Raw genomic sequence first — 19160 nt, forward strand, 5'->3', positions numbered from 1 at the left:
CTCTATGATCTATCATATGAGCTTAGGATTTTAATATAATGAGGAAACAAGCCAATAATATTATAATATAATTAAATAAATTTATTATTCTGTGTTTTTTAAAATTATTTCTACGGCGCTTAACATAAATTCCCAATTGTATCCATCTTACTAAATCAGTGAAATTGTTCTATTAAGGAGTATTTTGTAATTCTGTCGAAAACATCAAAATTTCAGGATGTGTTTGGAAACCTGCTTCAACTAGGGAAGAAATCATTCTAATGATTAAAATAATCTCTCCACTCTCCTTCCTTCCTTCTTTCTTGCTGTATTAAAATGCACTTTGATAGTCAAATAATGGATTATAAGAAAAATTAATAAAAATTTTGCACACAAAACAATCAAATTTAATTTTTAAAAGCATTTACATTTCAGCTCGGAATTTGCATCAGACAGTCGATTATAGGTTTTAAAATTATTGCTTATTGTGTATTTCATAATATAGTTTTCTAATTTCCAAATTAAATGAAAATTCGAGAAACCAAGGGCAATTTTGATATTTGGCTCCATGCTGACCTGTGTTTAAATATTGGGTCACGAACACAAATCCGAATACACTACTGCCAATTAGTCACTCGCTTCGCCGCCCTGCTTCCTCTGCTCGCCTCCGATCGACGTTTCTACTGGCCTTTCATTCCATTGCAAGTAAGCTCGATTCTCGGCCTCGTGTTCTCGATCTCTGGGTTTTTACGTTTATCTTTTGCTTACAAGCTCTATATCGATCGTTGACTGATCTGGAGGTACTGACTGCTTTGTGTTGGGTTGAAGGGGGTGAGATGAGGAACTCGGTGTCCGATCGGAATCTCTTCATCGAGAGCGAGGAGGAGGATGATGGCGTCAACCAGGAGGAAGGGCGGAAAGCGCAGCACTCCGCTGATGGAGACTATTCCGACGGATCCGATTCGTCTTCGGAGGGTGGGGATGGCGCGCTACCTAGCAGGCCAAACTCGTACTCCACCAACTGGCCCCAAAGTTACAGGTAAACATCTTTTTCGCTTCCACGTATGCCTGCCTTACGGTCGAGATCTGACGGTCGGGTGGATTTGGTTTTCTAGCCGTGGGATCTGGATCCAATTGGGGGATTTCTTTTTGAAGGAGGATCATTAAGCATGGAGTATGTTTCTGATTTGATAGCATAAGACAAAAACAACGAACAAAAAAAACACACACACAGTAGTAGTCTTGTCTGATTTATCTTTGATGATGTAGCTCTGCAATAATTGAAACAAATGCCTAGTAACAATATACGGAGACTTCTCCGAATATTGGGAATCTATTCTGAATAGTTTTCCAAGGGGAAAACTGTTGGAGAGTCAGGTAGCGACAACTTAATCTGACGTGTTCTATTTATTTCTTTCCCACTGTAGTGTGGAAAGATCCCGGCGATTGGATAGAGTCGAGATTGACAGCCTGACCGGTGGTGAGGCACATGCTCTACATGTCAGCCATCATAACCTACTACGATACCAAAGGGATTCTTATGGCTCAGAAGGCTTGAACTGGACCCTGGTGGTTGAGGCTTAAATCTTCTGCCAGGGTGAGTCATCAAAGAGAAACACTCGTGTCATGTGAGTCACGATTCACGAACAGTGGAATAGTGTGTGGCCAACACTCTTTAAACTTAATTAGGTGGAAGCTAAAAAAGTCCCAATAATTTAGTGAATTTTTAATTAAAATAATAAAAGATAGTTATTTGAGTTAAATAATTATTAATTTGAAAGGATTAGAGAAATGAATAAGATGGAATTACTTGGGGAACTACAACATATAGCAAAGGCTCTTCTAGACGTCATGCCAATTTGATGTGGCTAGTAGCTGGGTAAGCCCTGTAATGATGGAGAAGTGGAGGAGATTGTCAAAGGAATGTGAAGGAGGGTGTTGATGATGCTCTCATAGAGAGAAGAATCATCAACAAATGTCTCACTGATAGTTATAACTTGAACTTGATAAACCAAATTGAACTCAATCAAAAGGATAGTTTATCGTTTTAACAATATAGTTTCAGTTTGGATATTTGATGAAATTATGGGTTTCAAATTCCAATCCAACCGTTAAGGTTTTTATAGTATATAGATATAGATAAATATTTATCATGATATTTTTTTCTTTTTATATGATTTTAGTTTGGATATTTGGTAGAATTATCAGGTTTAATTTGTTTTTATTTGAGCTTTCCCTAAACCGTTAAAATCAAATCGAACTGTTAGGATTTTTATAGTATTTATGCATAAATAACTTAGTATGTTAATTATTACAATTTCTTGTTGTTATTTTCTTTTTTATGTTCCCCAATCAATATTCTGAAAATTATAATATATTTTTATTAATTTCAACTGGATTGTTTGCGTGCATACTAGTTTTTAAATCATTTTTATTAATTTATATTTATGTTTTTATTAATGGTTTCATTGAACCTAATTGAAAATTTCAATTTGGTTTTCAACTGAACCGAAATGGTTTTGGCTTGAATTTTACAAATCAAAATATAATTGTTTTTGTTTTTTTTTCACTAAACTGATAAAATGAACTGTTCTAACCCCTTGCCACTAATCAAAAAGAGATGAGGTGGTGGAGGTGGGAGTCCTATGGGAAGAGAAAGGAATATTGCAGGAGTGATTGGTGGGACTTGGGTAGTGACATCGTCTGTTGTTGATCTATCATTTATATATATCTTAAATTATTTATTTATCTTCTGAAAAAAATATTTTAAATTATAGAAGTCAAGATAAGTTTAGATCTTGTTTTAAAATTTATTTTATCGGTCTTTATGGAAGCCACCCATAATTCTGGCTTAAAGGCATTTGAAAGCCATGACCCATGACTTCTATCCACTAGACATGCCATGTGACGTCCCTAGTCGAAAGAACTGCCATGAATAAGGAGAGTCTACTAGGAAGTTTACCTAAATCATGCACTTTAAATAAATAACATAATAATTTAACCATAAACAAAATTGATTTTTAATAAATAAATAAAATATATCTTCTAATTTTATTGTTTTTAGTTTGAACTGAATAATAAATATCTTTAAATGGTTTATAATTTTTTATCCATAATAAAATCATGGTTGATTTCGTTGTATATAATTTTTAAAAATTGTTTTTAATCATAGAAGCAGTTCGCTTCTAAACCTCTTTTATTTTTTTTATTAGTGAAATTATATTTAAAAAAATTGCCAGCCATGCTTCCTTGAGTTTATTTATTTGTTTTTATTTAGATTGTGACTTTGCTTCCCTGAATAGACACGTGGCATCCGTTTAAGATGCCACATTCAATGAATAGAGGCTTCCTGGAAGATTGCCTGAAATCACGTTGTTTAAATAATAATACTGTCACTCATGTATCGCTACCTCATTTGAACAAGGGAAAAGGGCCCTAATCCATATGGATGGTAAATTAATTAAAGGATTAAGTTCTTTATCCAAAAAATTACTATATTTTATCACTTTAAAAATGACCATATGATGAATCGATTTTTTTCAGAGACAAAAAATGACTTTGGTCAGATTATGGTTGGTTCGTTTCTCACTTCCATATTTTCGAGTTCAATGCTCTTGATTTTCTTGGTTTGTTAATATCTGCACGCATTTTAACTACTTATGAAATCAGTTTTTTGTAGATTATTTGTTTGGTCTAAATTAAATTAGTTTCAGTTATAATATTTAGTCTATCATAGTTGGGTTATACATGCTAATAGTGAATCATATATTTGTTCATAGTAAATCATATATTTTAGTTATTTCCAATTAAATTTGGATCATATATTTTAGATTTTTCATCGAAGTCCAAAACTCAAAAAAATAAAGTTTAAACTGGAATTACTTAAATTTATAGAATACTGCTAGTACACTAAAATGTTCTTGGTAAGTTATGAGGATTTTGTTTTTCTTTCAGTTTTATAAAAAAAATTCATCTGCATTATTGCTAACATATGCGGTGATTATCCTGTAACATAAAATACCCTAAGTATTCATGAGTAAAGGAAATTCTGTTTTTGACTCTTAGCTACTATGGATCTGATGGTTCTGATTTAGATTAATTAGTTACTTCAATACTCATATTTTAATGATTATTTTTGATTTCATATTACATATAAATATGGTAAAATACATTATTTTTTATTTTTTTAAATTTAAAATAAATTATTTTTTAATTTATAAAAATTTAAATTAAAATTTATTGAATTAAATAATTTGATTTTAATTAGATTTCATAATACTTTTTAATTGACTTAGTTTTAAAATCGGAGGGTAATTATGGAAAAAATTTCGTTAACCTCAGGAATTCATGCCAAATTTTAAACATTTACTTATTTGATTTGTTTATTTGCAAGATAACCCCCAACCAAACACCCCCTAAGCAAAAAAGATCATATACTGGTTCTGATTTAGATTAATTAGACCAAATACTAAGGTGTTGCCAAATTTTCGTTTTCCAAAAGGGATTTTCCAAAAGGGGCGCTCAATTAAAGAAGAAAAATTTAAACCATGTTAAGGTCACTAATGCCTTTTTTCAATGGAAAAAAATTTGTAAGCTTCTCTACAGTAAGTTGATCAAAATAAAGGATCTTAGCTAGTCAAAGTTTTTTAAACTATCACTATAGTTTAGATGGTTGAATTGAAGTTAATTGTATCAGTTGGAGGGCAGTCAGTGATGGTGTACGTATATGTATGTGTTTACTATAGTTTAATTGTTTATTTTACTATTGTTATCTACTGAGAAATATGATTATGTTTAGACTTATAATTAATATCCATTGTTTTTAATATTTCAGGCAATCCATGGACATGTATGGTAGCATAACATCGCCAAACATAGGATTCTTGGGGACTCCAACGCTTAGCAGATTATCTAGTTCCTTCATTTCTTCATCCTTTCGGTCTGTGAAACACACACCAGAAATCATCGCATCACTTATAAAACCTTTGTTACCCACCACTGTCGTTGATCAACAACAAGTAGAAGTAGAAGCAAGGCAAAGCTCACAATCATTACTTCTGCCCTCAAGAAAGCCATCCTTGGAAAAGATACAAGAGAAGGCCTCTCATGAATTTCCCATCTCCAAAAATTGTTCCTATGGACAAGCAGTGCTCAATGGTATGCATGTTTCAACCTAATTTCCTTTTTCATTTTGATTTTTTTTAGGGTATGATAATATTGACCAAAAAATTGGTCCGAGGTTATCATTAGGTCCATTTGTCTCCTATATAATAAGATATTTTCAAACGTCAACTTAATGTAGCAAATTTTTTTTAGATTTGTTTGATCATTGCATGTGCTTCTTAGGCTAAATTCGTTAGAGAAGATGTTACACAACTTTATTAGCTAGGTCTAATTGTGACATCTTAGCTTATTTCCTAATAGAAAATTGTGGTCTAATAAGTGAGATCAATAGACTTTAAAGGGTGCAATAATATTAACTTGGACTTTAGCAATTTGAATGAGGTTTTTTTTGTGTCTATTGATATTCTTTTGCAATAATATTAACTTGGACGACCAAATGCATCCAATGATGTCTCCTAGTCTATAGAATGTCAACGAGAAATTTTCTGCTCTAGCCATCTTCATGTTTGTGAATTGCTTTGGATGGTGTTAGCGGTAGATGAAATATTTTTATGTTAGATGTTCAATAGTTTTCAAATTTCCCATACTTTTTACATGGTGAATGAATAGTTCATTTTAAAATTATTTAATAAATTGTGTACGATTTGTCTTAGGAATTAATGTCCTATGTGGGGTTGGGATCCTTTCAACTCCTTATGCTGTCAAAGAAGGGGGATGGCTCGGCCTATCCATACTTCTAATATTTTCTGTGCTTGCCTGGTATACTGGCATCCTGCTGCGCTACTGCTTGGACAGTGAGGAAGGACTTGAGACATACCCTGATATCGGGCAGGCAGCCTTTGGCACCACAGGCCGATTTGCCATCTCTGTACGTATAGGGCATATCAATTGCTCATACCTTTTTACCTATTAGAGATCTGATGAGCTAATTAATCTTGGTTATTTAATCCATGTATTGCAGATTGTTCTCTACCTGGAGTTGTATGTAAGTAATGAAAACAAATGCATATTTAAGCTTTGTGGGTAGCTCTGTTTTTTTAACTAAATATTTAATATTTCTAATTTACTGATTTTTGTATATTTTGCAGGCTTGCTGTGTTGAATATATCATTTTAGAGAGGGATAACTTGTCTTCTTTGTTTCCAAATGCACAGTTGGAATTAGGTGGGCTACATATGGACTCTCCTCTTCTCTTTGCCATTTTAACCACGCTTCTAGTCCTTCCCACAACATGGCTTCGAGATTTAAGTGTTCTTAGTTACCTATCAGGTGATTATATAATTTATTTTCTTCTATTTGCATTTGTTAATCATGAATGTGGTATATTCACCTTTTAGGTGCTTGTAGCAGCCAAAATTTGAAAATAGAAGCACAGTTATATGCAACGCTCATACATATGATAGAATACGAGCTTTCTCATGTAAAATACCAGGAAGAAACTGCAGGACATATCTTGCTCATAAAACCATTTTAGTTTAATATTCTACATGAAGTTCATTTGATTATGAGAATGATGTTCATGTCGTTCTTTACCGCAACATGAATGCCCTATTTTATTTGTTTTATTTTTTTAGGAAAAATCCATTGTTTAGAAATTCATGTTTTTCTTTGTTATTTTGCCTATTGGTGCAAAAGAACTCCTGCACACCACCGCAAAATCATATTATACTTTTATGTCCAATTTCCAAAACATTCAAAATGCATGTTTGAGAAAATATTAAAAAGAGAAACAAAAAATGTGAACTATTTTTGAATAAACAAGTTAACTCCTTTCTTACAACTAATTCTGTCTGTCAATATTTTGCAGTTGGAGGAGTCATTGCGTCTGTGCTAGCAGTCTTGTGCTTATTTTGGGTGGGTGCATTTGATAAAGTTGGTTTTGAAAATACTGGCACCCCACTAAATCTGCAAGGTATTCCAATTGCTATTGGTATATATGGCTACTGCTATTCTGGTCATGCTGTTTTCCCAAACATATATTCCTCACTGAAGAAACCTAGTCAATTCCCAATTATTCTCTTTACATGGTGAGTAGATCTTAAAACATCCTTAGTTGTTTGTTAATAATTTCTAGTCATATAGAAACCAATAGAACTAGGTTTGGCTAATAATGCATATGCAGTTTTGCAATTTGCACCTTAATGTTTGCTGGGGCTGCTGTGATGGGTTACACTATGTTTGGGGAGTCAACTATGTCACAGTTCACACTAAACATGCCACAGAATCGTGTGGCCTCCAAAATTGCTGTTTGGACAACGGTAATTCCCCCATGTCTACCCATTTTTGAAATTTAACTTGTTTAATTTTAAATAGTATATGAAGTATGCATATGCGTCTTGGCCAAAACATCTGTAATTGATGCACTAGGTATTAAAAATTGAATTACATAATCTATTTTGGCTTTTGAAACAGATTATCGTCTATGTTGTCCTCAATGGAGAATGTTTCATTATATGTGAAGGAAGATTTTAAATCAAATATTTACAAATCATAGTCTAAGAAACCATAGGATTAAATCAGAAGCATGAGATAGCAGTGGCAAGAAATCTATTTTTACTCTGGTTAACAGATAAACATAATTCAAGAAGGAAAAACTGTGGTTTTTATATTTGCAATTGAGTTGAATTTTAGTATTGCTGATGTATATAAAGAAACAGATAGGTTGAGGGGTGTTGTTAATGACTTGAAAGAAATAGCACCAGAATAAACTTATATAAACAGTGGGTTTACTCTGTTTCCCATTGTGCTCTTTGTTCATTACCTAGTATCATCATCATCATCATCACCATCACCATCACCATCACCATCACCATTAAGCTATGTTTTTCCCAATTTTCTTGTAATTGGAATTTGGATACATCAATATTTTTCTTCCATTTTCGCTTCATTTGTGTGGAAGCAAAATGATGGAAATTTGTGGCTTTTCCCCATCCTTTATATGTATTCATCATATTAATTAAGGGTGCAAAATTCATCAATGCAATTTTCCATCCACTCATCTTTCTCTATGAAGTAAACAGGAACTTACTATTAACCAAAGGTTGTCATATCTAACTGTATAATAGGCAAGCACAGTTAACGGTACAATACTTTTCTTGAGAATAATTTATAAGAAAATTAGAAGCTTATGAGGAAAAAAATAAATTGTGTTAATATATGAAAAACAACTCTTATGGGACCATTTAGATAACACTTATGATCATCAAAGAAGTCATTAGGTAAAAAAAAAAGCGAGCAAAACTTGGCCTAATGCCTATCTAAATTACTTGAACTCGAGTATATGAGTATATACAGATATAGATCTAGATGTCTAACACAATTGCTCCTAAGAATTTTTGATGTGATGTTCAACTTAATTAAAGCACTAGATTTCTTCTGTTATATTTCTTACAAGCATAATTATTAATATCTGAGATGTTTATAACATGGTTTTAATTCAATAATCTTTAGAAATTATGAACTAGAAACTAATGTCATCTCTTTGGCCTTGTTTTCAGGTGGTGAATCCAATTACCAAATATCCTTTGACCAAACATTGAGTTTTTTTTTTGTTTGTTACTAGCGTTGATTTAAGTTTTATGAGTTTTGATTTCTAGTAGTCTATCCAATGATCTTGTCCAAATCTATCATTGTACAATTTTCAAATGCTAATTACTAGATCAACATACATGGGGTCATAATAAGAGTTTGTTAAAGTGTCATTTTTTCTACAAGAAGCTATTCTATCGAAATGTAGATCTATCATATAGTAACATATTGGAGCTTGTTAGTAGTTTAATATCTAAAAAAGTTCTCACTGAACCATATGTATTGAGGTATTCTAATCTATTCTATCTTTATATCCCTTAACTAATGAATACATATGCATTAACTCTTACCCCTTTGGCCATGAGTTTGGAGGAGTTGCTCCCATCGAACCATATGAAGACACATTTATATCCAATTATGATAAGAACAGCACTAGTTATTTCTACGCTATGTGTGGCACTCTCGATCCCATTTTTTGGTGAGTTTGTATTCCTCTTTAACAATCTTCCTTTTCTTTTTTCTTAAACTTACATTATATTGACTATTATTTCTTAAGAAAGTGCATATATTTCTAAAGGTTATTGTTCAGTTAAATGTCAAATGACATGTTTTTATAGACTTAAGGTGGGTTTTGTGACATTGACAAGTATATGGTATATTTTGCAACATAATATAAAACAATATTATTTATCTTGGCTTTACATTAATAGAACAACATTGGCAAAAATAAATGATGATGCTTACATTTATATAGTCATATTTATATTGATAAATATAATCAAACTAGATATTCAAAATTCTCTCATGAAATCCTACAAATTTACTTCAAACCAAGCGTCTTTGTAGTCCTTGCTTCTATTCTATGCTCAGATAAGGATTTCAGTTCCTTTAAATTTGTATTCTATTCTTAAGTCGATTGAATTTATATTGTCATCAGGATTGGTGATGGCTTTGATTGGGTCTTTGCTCACCATGCTTGTAGTAAGTTATTATTTGTTTTACATTACTAAATAATGTACTTCATTTTATCATATAAGACAGTAAATATATATTCTCTTTTAAAATCTTACATTCTCGCAGTCTTTGATCCTTCCATGCGTTTGCTTCTTGAGCATTCTGCGGGACAAAGTTACAAGGATTCAGGTAATCCAATTGTTTGATTAATTGAGACCAACTGTGATCTCTCTTAAATTAAAAATGCCGTTTTTCTTTACCAAAGGCTTTTATATATCATGATCTTTAACCAAAATATAATATAGGACTAAAGTGGGTGCGAGGAAACCACCATAAAATCCATGTCCGTAATATGCTTCATTTAACTGTCCTTATCTACCATTGGCAATCAAATGTCTACACTACTTAATATATTTGATCAACTGTTCACTAACTTGTGAGAGATGTAGTCAATTACCATGATTATGACATTCAGGTTATTTGTAATTCCTATTCTTGATGAGTTAATTATGGATGACCTTGAAAATACTGCTTGTTAAGTTATAAAATTTAATTATTGATTTCAGCTTGTGTATATTAACACATCAAAATTTCCCATTTAATCGCTTCACCTGTAGAGTTTGCTGTGCATTTTCATCATCACAATTGGAGTGGTTTCTTCCATCTGTGGCACAATCTCTTCCGTCTCAAAGATCGTCGACAGATTAAAGCAATGATATGGCACCAAACAAATCAAGTTTTGGAGGCTCCCATTTTTGTTCGTCATTCCTGTATCTTCGTCGGGTTGAATTTTATTTGATGTTAATTAATGAATTTTTTGAGTTTTTTTTTACCATTCTAAATGATTTTGAATAATTTGTAACAAAAAGAACCCCGTGTGCCATCAAATTAAACTATGGCGAGTCACATTGATCGTAAAATGATAGAATGTGTCTCACTTTTAATTTTGGCTATTTACTTGAAACCTTCAGAGGCATAGTTAAAGCTGATCTTTATCAGCTGTCACCAGTCAATCAAGTCATGTTAGTTGAATGCTGCACCAAGCATGTCAATTTGATAGGAGACTGACGACGATTCTACCTTCTCCTAAATTTGATCATTCTTTATAAATTTTAAATTTTCTCTCTAAATTTTTTACAATTATTCTATTTGATTCCTTTTATAAGATATTAATATTTCATTTTTCTTTTATAAGATATACACGGGACAGGACGACCATGGAACTTGAACTTGGAGGTGTCTTCCATTACAAAACAACTAGCAAGTGTGTGGGGCACCAAAGAAGCACATTACTCAGCACTTTGCCAAAACGTGTGTGATCGAGCTAGTGTGTGTATATATGCAGGTGACAAGCATCATCACACAATTCATTGTGGTGGAGAACCCACCCAATGGAGTCAAGATCAACGCCCAACGCCTAATGCAGGTCAGTAACATGTCGACTCAGCAATCACTTGAATTCATTCTTTCATCTACTTCTAATGTTATCAAACCTTGCCATCCAACCATTCAACTCAGCAATCACTTGAATTCATTCTTTCATCTACTTCTAATTAATGTTATAAAACCTTGTCATCCAACCATTCAGCACACATATGACTTGATTTTATGATCCCGTCGGCTAGCTTCTAATGTTAAAAGAAAACTCATCAACCAAACACTTGATTTCATGGATTTCTAATGTTAAAACAAATCGTTGTCAACCAACTATTACAATTCTTATGGGAACAATATTATTAATAATAATTCATGGCATTAACATTTCATAAAATGAATTTAATATTTTTGGATTAAACATATCATATATTTTAATTAGAAATTATAAAAGAACTAATTTGGTTCATTCTATTCATTTGACTTGGATGTTAAAGTTATTTTAGGCCATCAGACATCTTTTTGAGTTATGAAAACAATGATGATGTGTTAATTTGCTAACATCATGGATACTAAAGTCGTGTAATTTGACATGTACAACAGTCTGCTCTATTGGAGGTAGACCCAAGGTGGACTTGTACAACAAGGTTTAACTTAATTGCGCACATTGAAATAAGCTTTAGGGGCGTTGGAGTTTTAAGGCGAGGTGATGATTAAATCACTAAGGATGTAGTGAAGAATGAGCAAAGAGTATTGTTATTGCTAAGTTAGAGGATCATACCGATTGTGACCCTAATCTTTGGAAAACCGTTCCACTGTTTCAACTATATTAATCCTAGTTGGCTGACCATTAATCATGACATTCTCCATTAATATCAACCATTTGATCTTTACCAACCATTAACTTTAGAAATGATGATCATAAAGCACTATATGCAAATCATTCACTATGTCTGCTTGTGTCTAATAACCATGCATGAGCAGTAGTAATTGTGAGCTCGAACAACTCGGAGTGAAGAGTTTGGAAAATTGAGTATCTTAATTTATCATGGTTAGGCATTCACTTGTTCGATTTCAAAAGTGTAGAGGTGTCCATTTAACTTGAGACATCAACCTTTTAGTCTGAGATCTTAGAACAAGTGATATGCTAATATAGTGTAGGGCCACGTAGATATAATTATATGTTGATTTGGAATGAGGTGGTCATCACTTATCCATATCAATGCAATCATTTTATGATCTTAATTTAAAAAGATAAATGAGTTCTAAAAAGAAAAATTAGGAATAGAAAAGCCAATATCTAAACTCTAATTGCAAAATTAAGATCCGGCAAGTATGGATAAAATGACCCACAACCCACACATTTGCCACTCTCATTTAGTGCCTTTCCCCACTTGTGCACGAAACAATTCACTAGTTAAAAGCATAAATAAATATTAATTTTGTTTTCTAAATATTCAAATCTATAAATGCAATCCTATAAAACCTACATATATTGCCAATGAATCTTTCACAACTATAGCTCTCATAATTCCTTTCCTTCCACTAACCACGCCATTGCATCCACCACAAACACAACGAAGTGACTCTCCCTCTCTCTCTTTCCCTTTTACAAAAATAAAGGCACAAAAAGAAGATAAATTTCACTTTGTCCCTAAAACTTCTCTTAATTTGAAACTTTAAAATAATGGAAATTAATTCCTATTAAAATTTTAAACTGTTATATATGGCTTTAATCCTCAATTGTTATCACTACCAATTTATCTAACTAAATATTGGAATTTCCAACTAAAATAACAGAATTTCACATGTTTATCACGTCACTATTCATTAATCACATTGTTCATTTTAATGGACGAGACAGAATGAGAACACTCAACCTTCATATAAATAATTAAAATTTTCAGAGAAAAATGAGGAGAAAATAAAATAATGGAACCTCTCTCTCTTTCTGTCTCTCTTATAAAGAAGCAGCCTGATTCAGTTCTTCTGCCTCAGAAATTGAAAAACAAATTCATTAGGCGACGGCGCCATGAAGCTCCTTCCTCTACTCTCCATCCTCCTCTTCCTCCTCCTCACTGTTGCGACATCCATCAAGACATCGTCATCAGCCGCAGTCTTCTCTCATCGCAAGATCAACCTCGACGACATCCCCAAGCAGCAGAAGGGCGATGCAGTTACTGCAAACACCAACCATCAGCTTCTGGAGAAGAAGAGCAACGTTAACAACGCTGTGAGAGCAGTAAACGAGTTTGGTAAGGCGAGCAGTACTGGAGATGGATCGGCAGTGGGTGGCAAGAAGGACTTGGACATGGGCTATCATCATTCTAAGGATGCAGCATCGTGGATAGGCGGCACACAAAGTACTGTAGGACCTTCACCAAATACTTAAGTAACTAGGGTTAATTAATTATGATCTAATCTGCAGGAATATGCTATATATATATATGTTGCATGAAGTAACAAGTAGTAGTGTTTAGCTAGCTACTGTTTAATCAGTATGTATTCACGGGACTTGATCATCAGTTTACTTCTCAGCTGTGTTAAACTGATCTGTACTTGTATGCATGTATGATGTATCCCTTTATATATATATATATATATATATGAACACTATTTAAATAGGGTAAAAATTAAATGGACGTTTACATTTAATGAATCATCAAGTAGAAATCCCTTTTATAAAAATATCCTTACTTTCAAGGATATTTTAACAATATCGACTAATTATTCGATATTATAACTACTATAATTTTGTACTTTACTTCTATGTACATGCAATAATTAATACCATACTATTGTATATTGCACAGTTGTTATAATTGTGTAACTTAAAATAGTTAATTACAATTGTTTTAAATTAGTCATTTTATTGTGATAAAATTTATATTTTTGATCAAATTAATAAAGGTAGTTCAAGATTTAAAATTTATAATTTTGTTTAAAATTTAGCTACAATTGTGTAAGGACTACTTAGTAGCTAATATAATTATTTTAAAATAATTTTGTTAAATTTAAAATAATTTTAATGAAATTTAAATAATTTTGATTAAGTTAAAAAAATATTTTGATATAATAGTATGTTGTGTATAATAACTTTTTATTAAAGTAAAATAGTTGATTTTTTATTCACATTATAGTAGTAGAGTAGTTACTACAACCACGTTGAAATAAAAAATATTTTTGATAAAAATATTTGGTGGGATGTTTTTATTTATTTATTTTAAAAAAGGATCGTTTTTTTATAATTTATATAATTTGGAACACACAGCGTGTGAATTTTTCATTGATGAAATTTAAATAATTTCGACTAAATTGATAAAGAATGTTTGGATATTATAATATTAGAGATTTAAAATTTAAAATTTAAAGTTTTAGAATTTAAAATTTAGCTATAATTATGTAACAACTATTTAGATAGCTAATATAATTATTTTAAATTGATTTGTTAAATTTAAAGCAATTTTAATGACATTTAAGTAATTTTGATTAAGTTAAAAAATATTTTGATATAATAGTAGTTTGTATATATATAATAACTTTTATTAAAGTACAATAGTTGATTTTTCACTACAACAATGTTGAAATAAAAAATTATTTTTGATATAAATATTTGGTGGGATGTTTTTATTTATTTATTTTTAAAAAGGATCGTTTTTTTATAATTTATATAATTTGGAACACACAGCGTGTGAATTTTTCATGATGTAGCTTCTGTTAGTTAGTTGATGTTCTTAAAAAGATGATGAGAAGAACTCTTGGAAAAGAATTAAAATTTATATAAATCAAGATCCAACTGAAACATACAAATGCACGAGTACTATATATATGTCAGTGAATTTATTGGTTACTTCTAATCGTTAGAATAAAAGTTTAATTATTATCCCTTGAATATATATAAAATAGCTTAGTGTTACTATAGATTTAATATAAGTGGATTGAGCAAGAGATACAAGCTAAGTGGTATAGATAATTATAAGACAATATTGATGAGTTAAGCTAACTCAAGTGCTTAGTTAATTAAATCTTTTGCCAGGAAAAGAAGTTATCCTAATTAATTAGATCACTTTGAAAATGGCAGACAATAATCATTTCATGCATTACGTAAGCCATATATATCCAGATATTGTTATATATGCCAAAACCGAATTAAACTACAAATTACGTTTTTGTGAATGATATACCATTAAATCTGCAACGCTGTTAATAAGAGCGTTAATAACATCTTTTGTCATGAACGTGTTCGAAAGATTGAATGGGTTCATGTGGCAGTCTGGTGGGCCCACCACACATGCCTTTTTTTTTAAAAAATTTTTTAATTATTAAATTAGTGTTAATAACAGATGAGCATTGTGGATGCTCTAAATTGCTGAACGGTGCGACGACTTTGGTGTTTATCATCATTAAAATAATATTTGCAAATGGTCAACGTAATGCGGAGTTCGATTCAGAGTATCCATCTCTGCAGAGTTGCAAGCACACGCGTCGACGAAGCAGCTGTCATTTCTCTCATATTAAATCGACACCAGCTCATATTCAAATCCTCAAGCCGAACCACCATCCAATACAATATCATTTGACTTTCCCACTGTCTCTTTTTTCAAACTCTGGGTTTCCCCAACCTGCAAGCGATTCCAGATCTTGCTGGAGGTGAAAACGGAAGGCAGATTGCAGACGGACAGTGAAAGCTTTGATTGCGACGTGGGTTTTTAAATGATTGTATGAATTTGTCAGAAGAGGATAAAGCATATTCTCGGAGATATTTCGGGCTATAAGATCGAGCACACTGCCGCCGTTGTCCTGACAAACAGAAGCAACAGAAGCAGAGGAAGTGGCGATCATGGGGGAACCTAATGAGGGAAACAACCTGCTGCAGACCCTCGATCTAGCGAAGACGCAATGGTACCACTTCACGGCGATCATCATCGCCGGCATGGGGTTCTTCACCGACGCTTACGACTTGTTCAGCATCTCGCTTCTGACGAAGTTGCTCGGGAGGATCTACTACACGGATTACAGTTCTCCCAAACCGGGGATATTGCCGGCGAACGTCTACGCCGCCGTGACTTGCGTCGCCCTCTGCGGCACCTTAGCCGGCCAGCTCTTCTTCGGATGGCTGGGCGACAAGCTCGGCCGGAAGTCGGTCTACGGAGTCACCCTCGTACTGATGGTGTTGTGCTCCGTCTGCTCCGGACTATCCTTCGGCCACCGGGCAAAGACCACCATGACCACGCTCTGCTTCTTCCGCTTCTGGCTCGGCTTCGGCATCGGAGGCGACTACCCGCTCTCCGCCACCATCATGTCGGAGTACGCCAACAAGAAGACGAGGGGAACCTTCATCGCCGCCGTGTTTTCGATGCAGGGGTTCGGCATCCTCGTCGGAGGTATCGTCTCCATCATCGTCACCTCGTACTACAACAACACGTACCCGAGTCCGCCCTACGAAGTCGACCGTAAGGGATCATTGCCCATGCAGGCGGACTACGTGTGGCGCATCGTCCTCATGGTCGGTGCAGTCCCCGCCGCCATGACCTACTACTGGCGCATGAAGATGCCGGAGACCGCTCGCTACACCGCCCTCATCGAGAAGAACGCCAAGAAGGCCGCCGCCGACATGTCCAAGGTATAGATTTAATTGTATATATATATATATATGGAACTAATTTCTAAGTTTGATCGATTATACAATATTGTGTGGGTATAGGTGCTTAACATGAACGTGGATGAGGAAGAAGCGGCGAGGGTGACGATGAAGAAGCAGAAGTCGGAGTTCGGGCTGTTCTCGAAGGAGTTCTTGAGGCGGCACGGGATCCACCTGCTGGCGACCACCACCACCTGGTTCTTCCTCGACATCGCCTTTTACAGCCAGAACCTGTTCCAGAAGGACATATTCAGCGCGGTGGGGTGGATCCCCAAGGCGAGGACGCTGAGCGCACTGGAGGAGGCGTTCAAGGTGGCGCGGGCGCAGACCATCATCGCGCTCTGCGGCACCGTGCCAGGTTACTGGTTCACCATCGCCTTCATCGACGTGCTGGGTCGCTTCTGGATCCAGATCATGGGCTTCTTCTTCATGACCGTCTTCATGCTCGGCATCGCCATACCCTACCACCACTGGACCACCTCCGGCAACCACGCCGGCTTCATCATCATGTACGCCTTCACCTTCTTCTTCGCCAACTTCGGGCCCAACAGCACCACCTTCATCGTGCCGGCGGAGATCTTCCCGGCCCGGCTGCGGTCGACGTGCCACGGCATCTCGGCCGCCTGCGGCAAGCTGGGGGCCATCGTGGGCTCCATCGGGTTCCTCTACGCCTCGCAGAGCCCGCACGCTTCGGACAGAGACCCGGGCTACCCCGCGGGAATCGGCGTCAGGAAGGCCCTCATCATGCTCGCCGTCACCAACTTCATCGGACTCGCCTTCTCGCTGCTGGTGCCCGAGTCCAAGGGCATCTCGCTCGAGGAGATGGCCCAGGAGCTGGACGTCGACGCCGACGACGGCTATAACGAAAAGCAAGACAGGCAACGCACAGTTCCTGTCTAGATCAGACCCAAACAATTCTGAATGATCTCTTTCCGGCCCTTCTTCATCCTCAATAACAGAACGGCGATCTCTCAGTGTGCTTTAATATATAATATATATATACACACGTATGCTTCGCTGTCATGTTGGTTTTTCTTATATATGTATGTATACGTGTGCTTCGCTGTCATGTCATGTCATGTTGGTTTTTCTTATTTCATCCCAATTAACTATCCATCGGCCTTTGCATTATGCATATGTATTTTTACATTTATTGACGTGAGCACATTTGTCGAACAGTTGAAAAGTCTAAGATGTATGACGCATTGTCGACTCATTGAACAATTTAAACTATAAACGTTTGCTAGCAGCATAAGAGTTTGTGAACGAATTGAATAAATTGTGTGCACTGATTGTATATTCAGGCGAACTTTGTTTGTTGTTTGCGAGTACCATGGACTGGAAATTACTTAACGTACGTAAATTGATCTAATTAACGTGTTGCCAATAACGACGACAATTAATACATCTCATCTTAGACTACTGTTGACGCTAATACCTATTAGAGATAATTTATCATATCTGTTTATCATCGCAAGATGAGTTATCAGACAACTGACTTCTATGATGATAAAATTTCTGAAAGCAAAGGGATAGCTAGATCGACTGGAGAGCCTCTGAAATTTAATGGAGGTCAAGGGTAGGTCTGACTCAGTCACTTCTATGTTCAAATTAGATTATTGACCGAAGGAGATTAAGAAGAAGAACAGTAGATGAGGATATATAGATGTAAGTGTATGCATTCGCCTACTTTGGCCTGCGAAAATAGACTCCTTTTATATAATATGACAGGAGTGAGATATTACATCTGTGGTAGAGAAAATATCCCATCGTTGTAGAGGAAAGTTCCATCATCCATGTCTCATATTGTAAAAGATCATGCTGCATTAATAACATGTTATGTTACTATGTTGTTCAACATGCTATGTTGTTTCACGTGCTATATTATCATACGTGCTATGCTAGTCCATGTGTTACTCATGCTGCTATTGAGCAGCCTAAGATGGTTGGGTTGAAGGGTTTATGCATGCTAAGTCGAGGGATATCGAGTCAGAGGAGCTGAGCCAACTGAGTAAGAGTGTCAATTCGATGAGGCTAAGCCAATTAAGGAGTCAACTCTCATAAAGAAGATTGAGGAGTCAACCCTCATAGGGAAAATTGATAAGTGGAATTTCATAAGGAAAATTAGTCAGTCGATCTTATGGAAAGATTAGTCAGTCGATCTTTATTGAGAAGACTAGCGAACCAACTTTCATAGGGAAAACTGATCAATCAGTTTATGAAGATTGATGAGTCAGCCTTCATCTGTTCAATCGATTTTTATGGAAAAATTGATGAGTCGATTTTCATATGAAAGACTGATGATGTAGAGGACAATAACTAGACATTTATGGGTTATTTTTTAACTATGGCATATTGCGGAATAATTTTTTTCAATGGAGAGACAATCTTGTAACGTTGACAGGATCAGTTTTTCGATTTATTTTGATGATCTATGAAAAGTTTTTATGAGATGAAATAGATTATCTTCCAGATTAATCGGTCTAGAAAATTGAATAATTGAATTTTAAAAATTCTTGTAGTTCAGATGTAATATTCTAATCTTTGATAAATAGTTGCT

The 19160-nt window shown here is 34.6% G+C and overlaps 2 protein-coding genes and 1 long non-coding RNA gene across 3 annotated transcripts; all 3 read left to right on the plus strand.

The window, feature by feature from the left end:
- Nucleotides 1–611: 611 nt before the first annotated feature.
- On the plus strand, nucleotides 612–10505 carry LOC141838106 (amino acid transporter AVT1C-like). Its single transcript, XM_074725508.1, has 13 exons — nucleotides 612–684; nucleotides 808–1018; nucleotides 4814–5136; nucleotides 5757–5971; nucleotides 6065–6088; nucleotides 6192–6372; nucleotides 6911–7130; nucleotides 7226–7361; nucleotides 8601–8620; nucleotides 8964–9109; nucleotides 9569–9612; nucleotides 9712–9774; nucleotides 10203–10505. The coding sequence occupies exons 2-13, from the start codon at nucleotides 816–818 to the stop codon at nucleotides 10299–10301; spliced, it is 1674 nt and encodes a 557-aa protein (XP_074581609.1). The 5' UTR covers nucleotides 612–684; nucleotides 808–815; the 3' UTR covers nucleotides 10302–10505.
- Nucleotides 10506–10942: 437 nt separating this feature from the next.
- On the plus strand, nucleotides 10943–13550 carry LOC141841869 (uncharacterized). The gene is made up of 2 exons (XR_012602833.1): nucleotides 10943–11011; nucleotides 12958–13550. It is a non-coding gene; the product is annotated as an uncharacterized LOC141841869 (long non-coding RNA).
- Nucleotides 13551–15799: 2249 nt separating this feature from the next.
- LOC141838108 (inorganic phosphate transporter 1-1-like) lies at nucleotides 15800–17501 on the plus strand. Its single transcript, XM_074725509.1, has 2 exons — nucleotides 15800–16582; nucleotides 16664–17501. Exons 1-2 carry the CDS (start codon nucleotides 15800–15802, stop codon nucleotides 17498–17500), a joined length of 1620 nt encoding a protein of 539 aa, XP_074581610.1. The 3' UTR covers nucleotide 17501.
- Nucleotides 17502–19160: the final 1659 nt, after the last annotated feature.

The sequence above is a fragment of the Curcuma longa genome, chromosome 11 (assembly GCF_044706935.1).
Source record: "Curcuma longa cultivar G26 ecotype Majalengka, Jawa Barat chromosome 11, ITB_CL_G26_1.1, whole genome shotgun sequence".
Classification (NCBI taxonomy): domain Eukaryota; kingdom Viridiplantae; phylum Streptophyta; class Magnoliopsida; order Zingiberales; family Zingiberaceae; genus Curcuma; species Curcuma longa.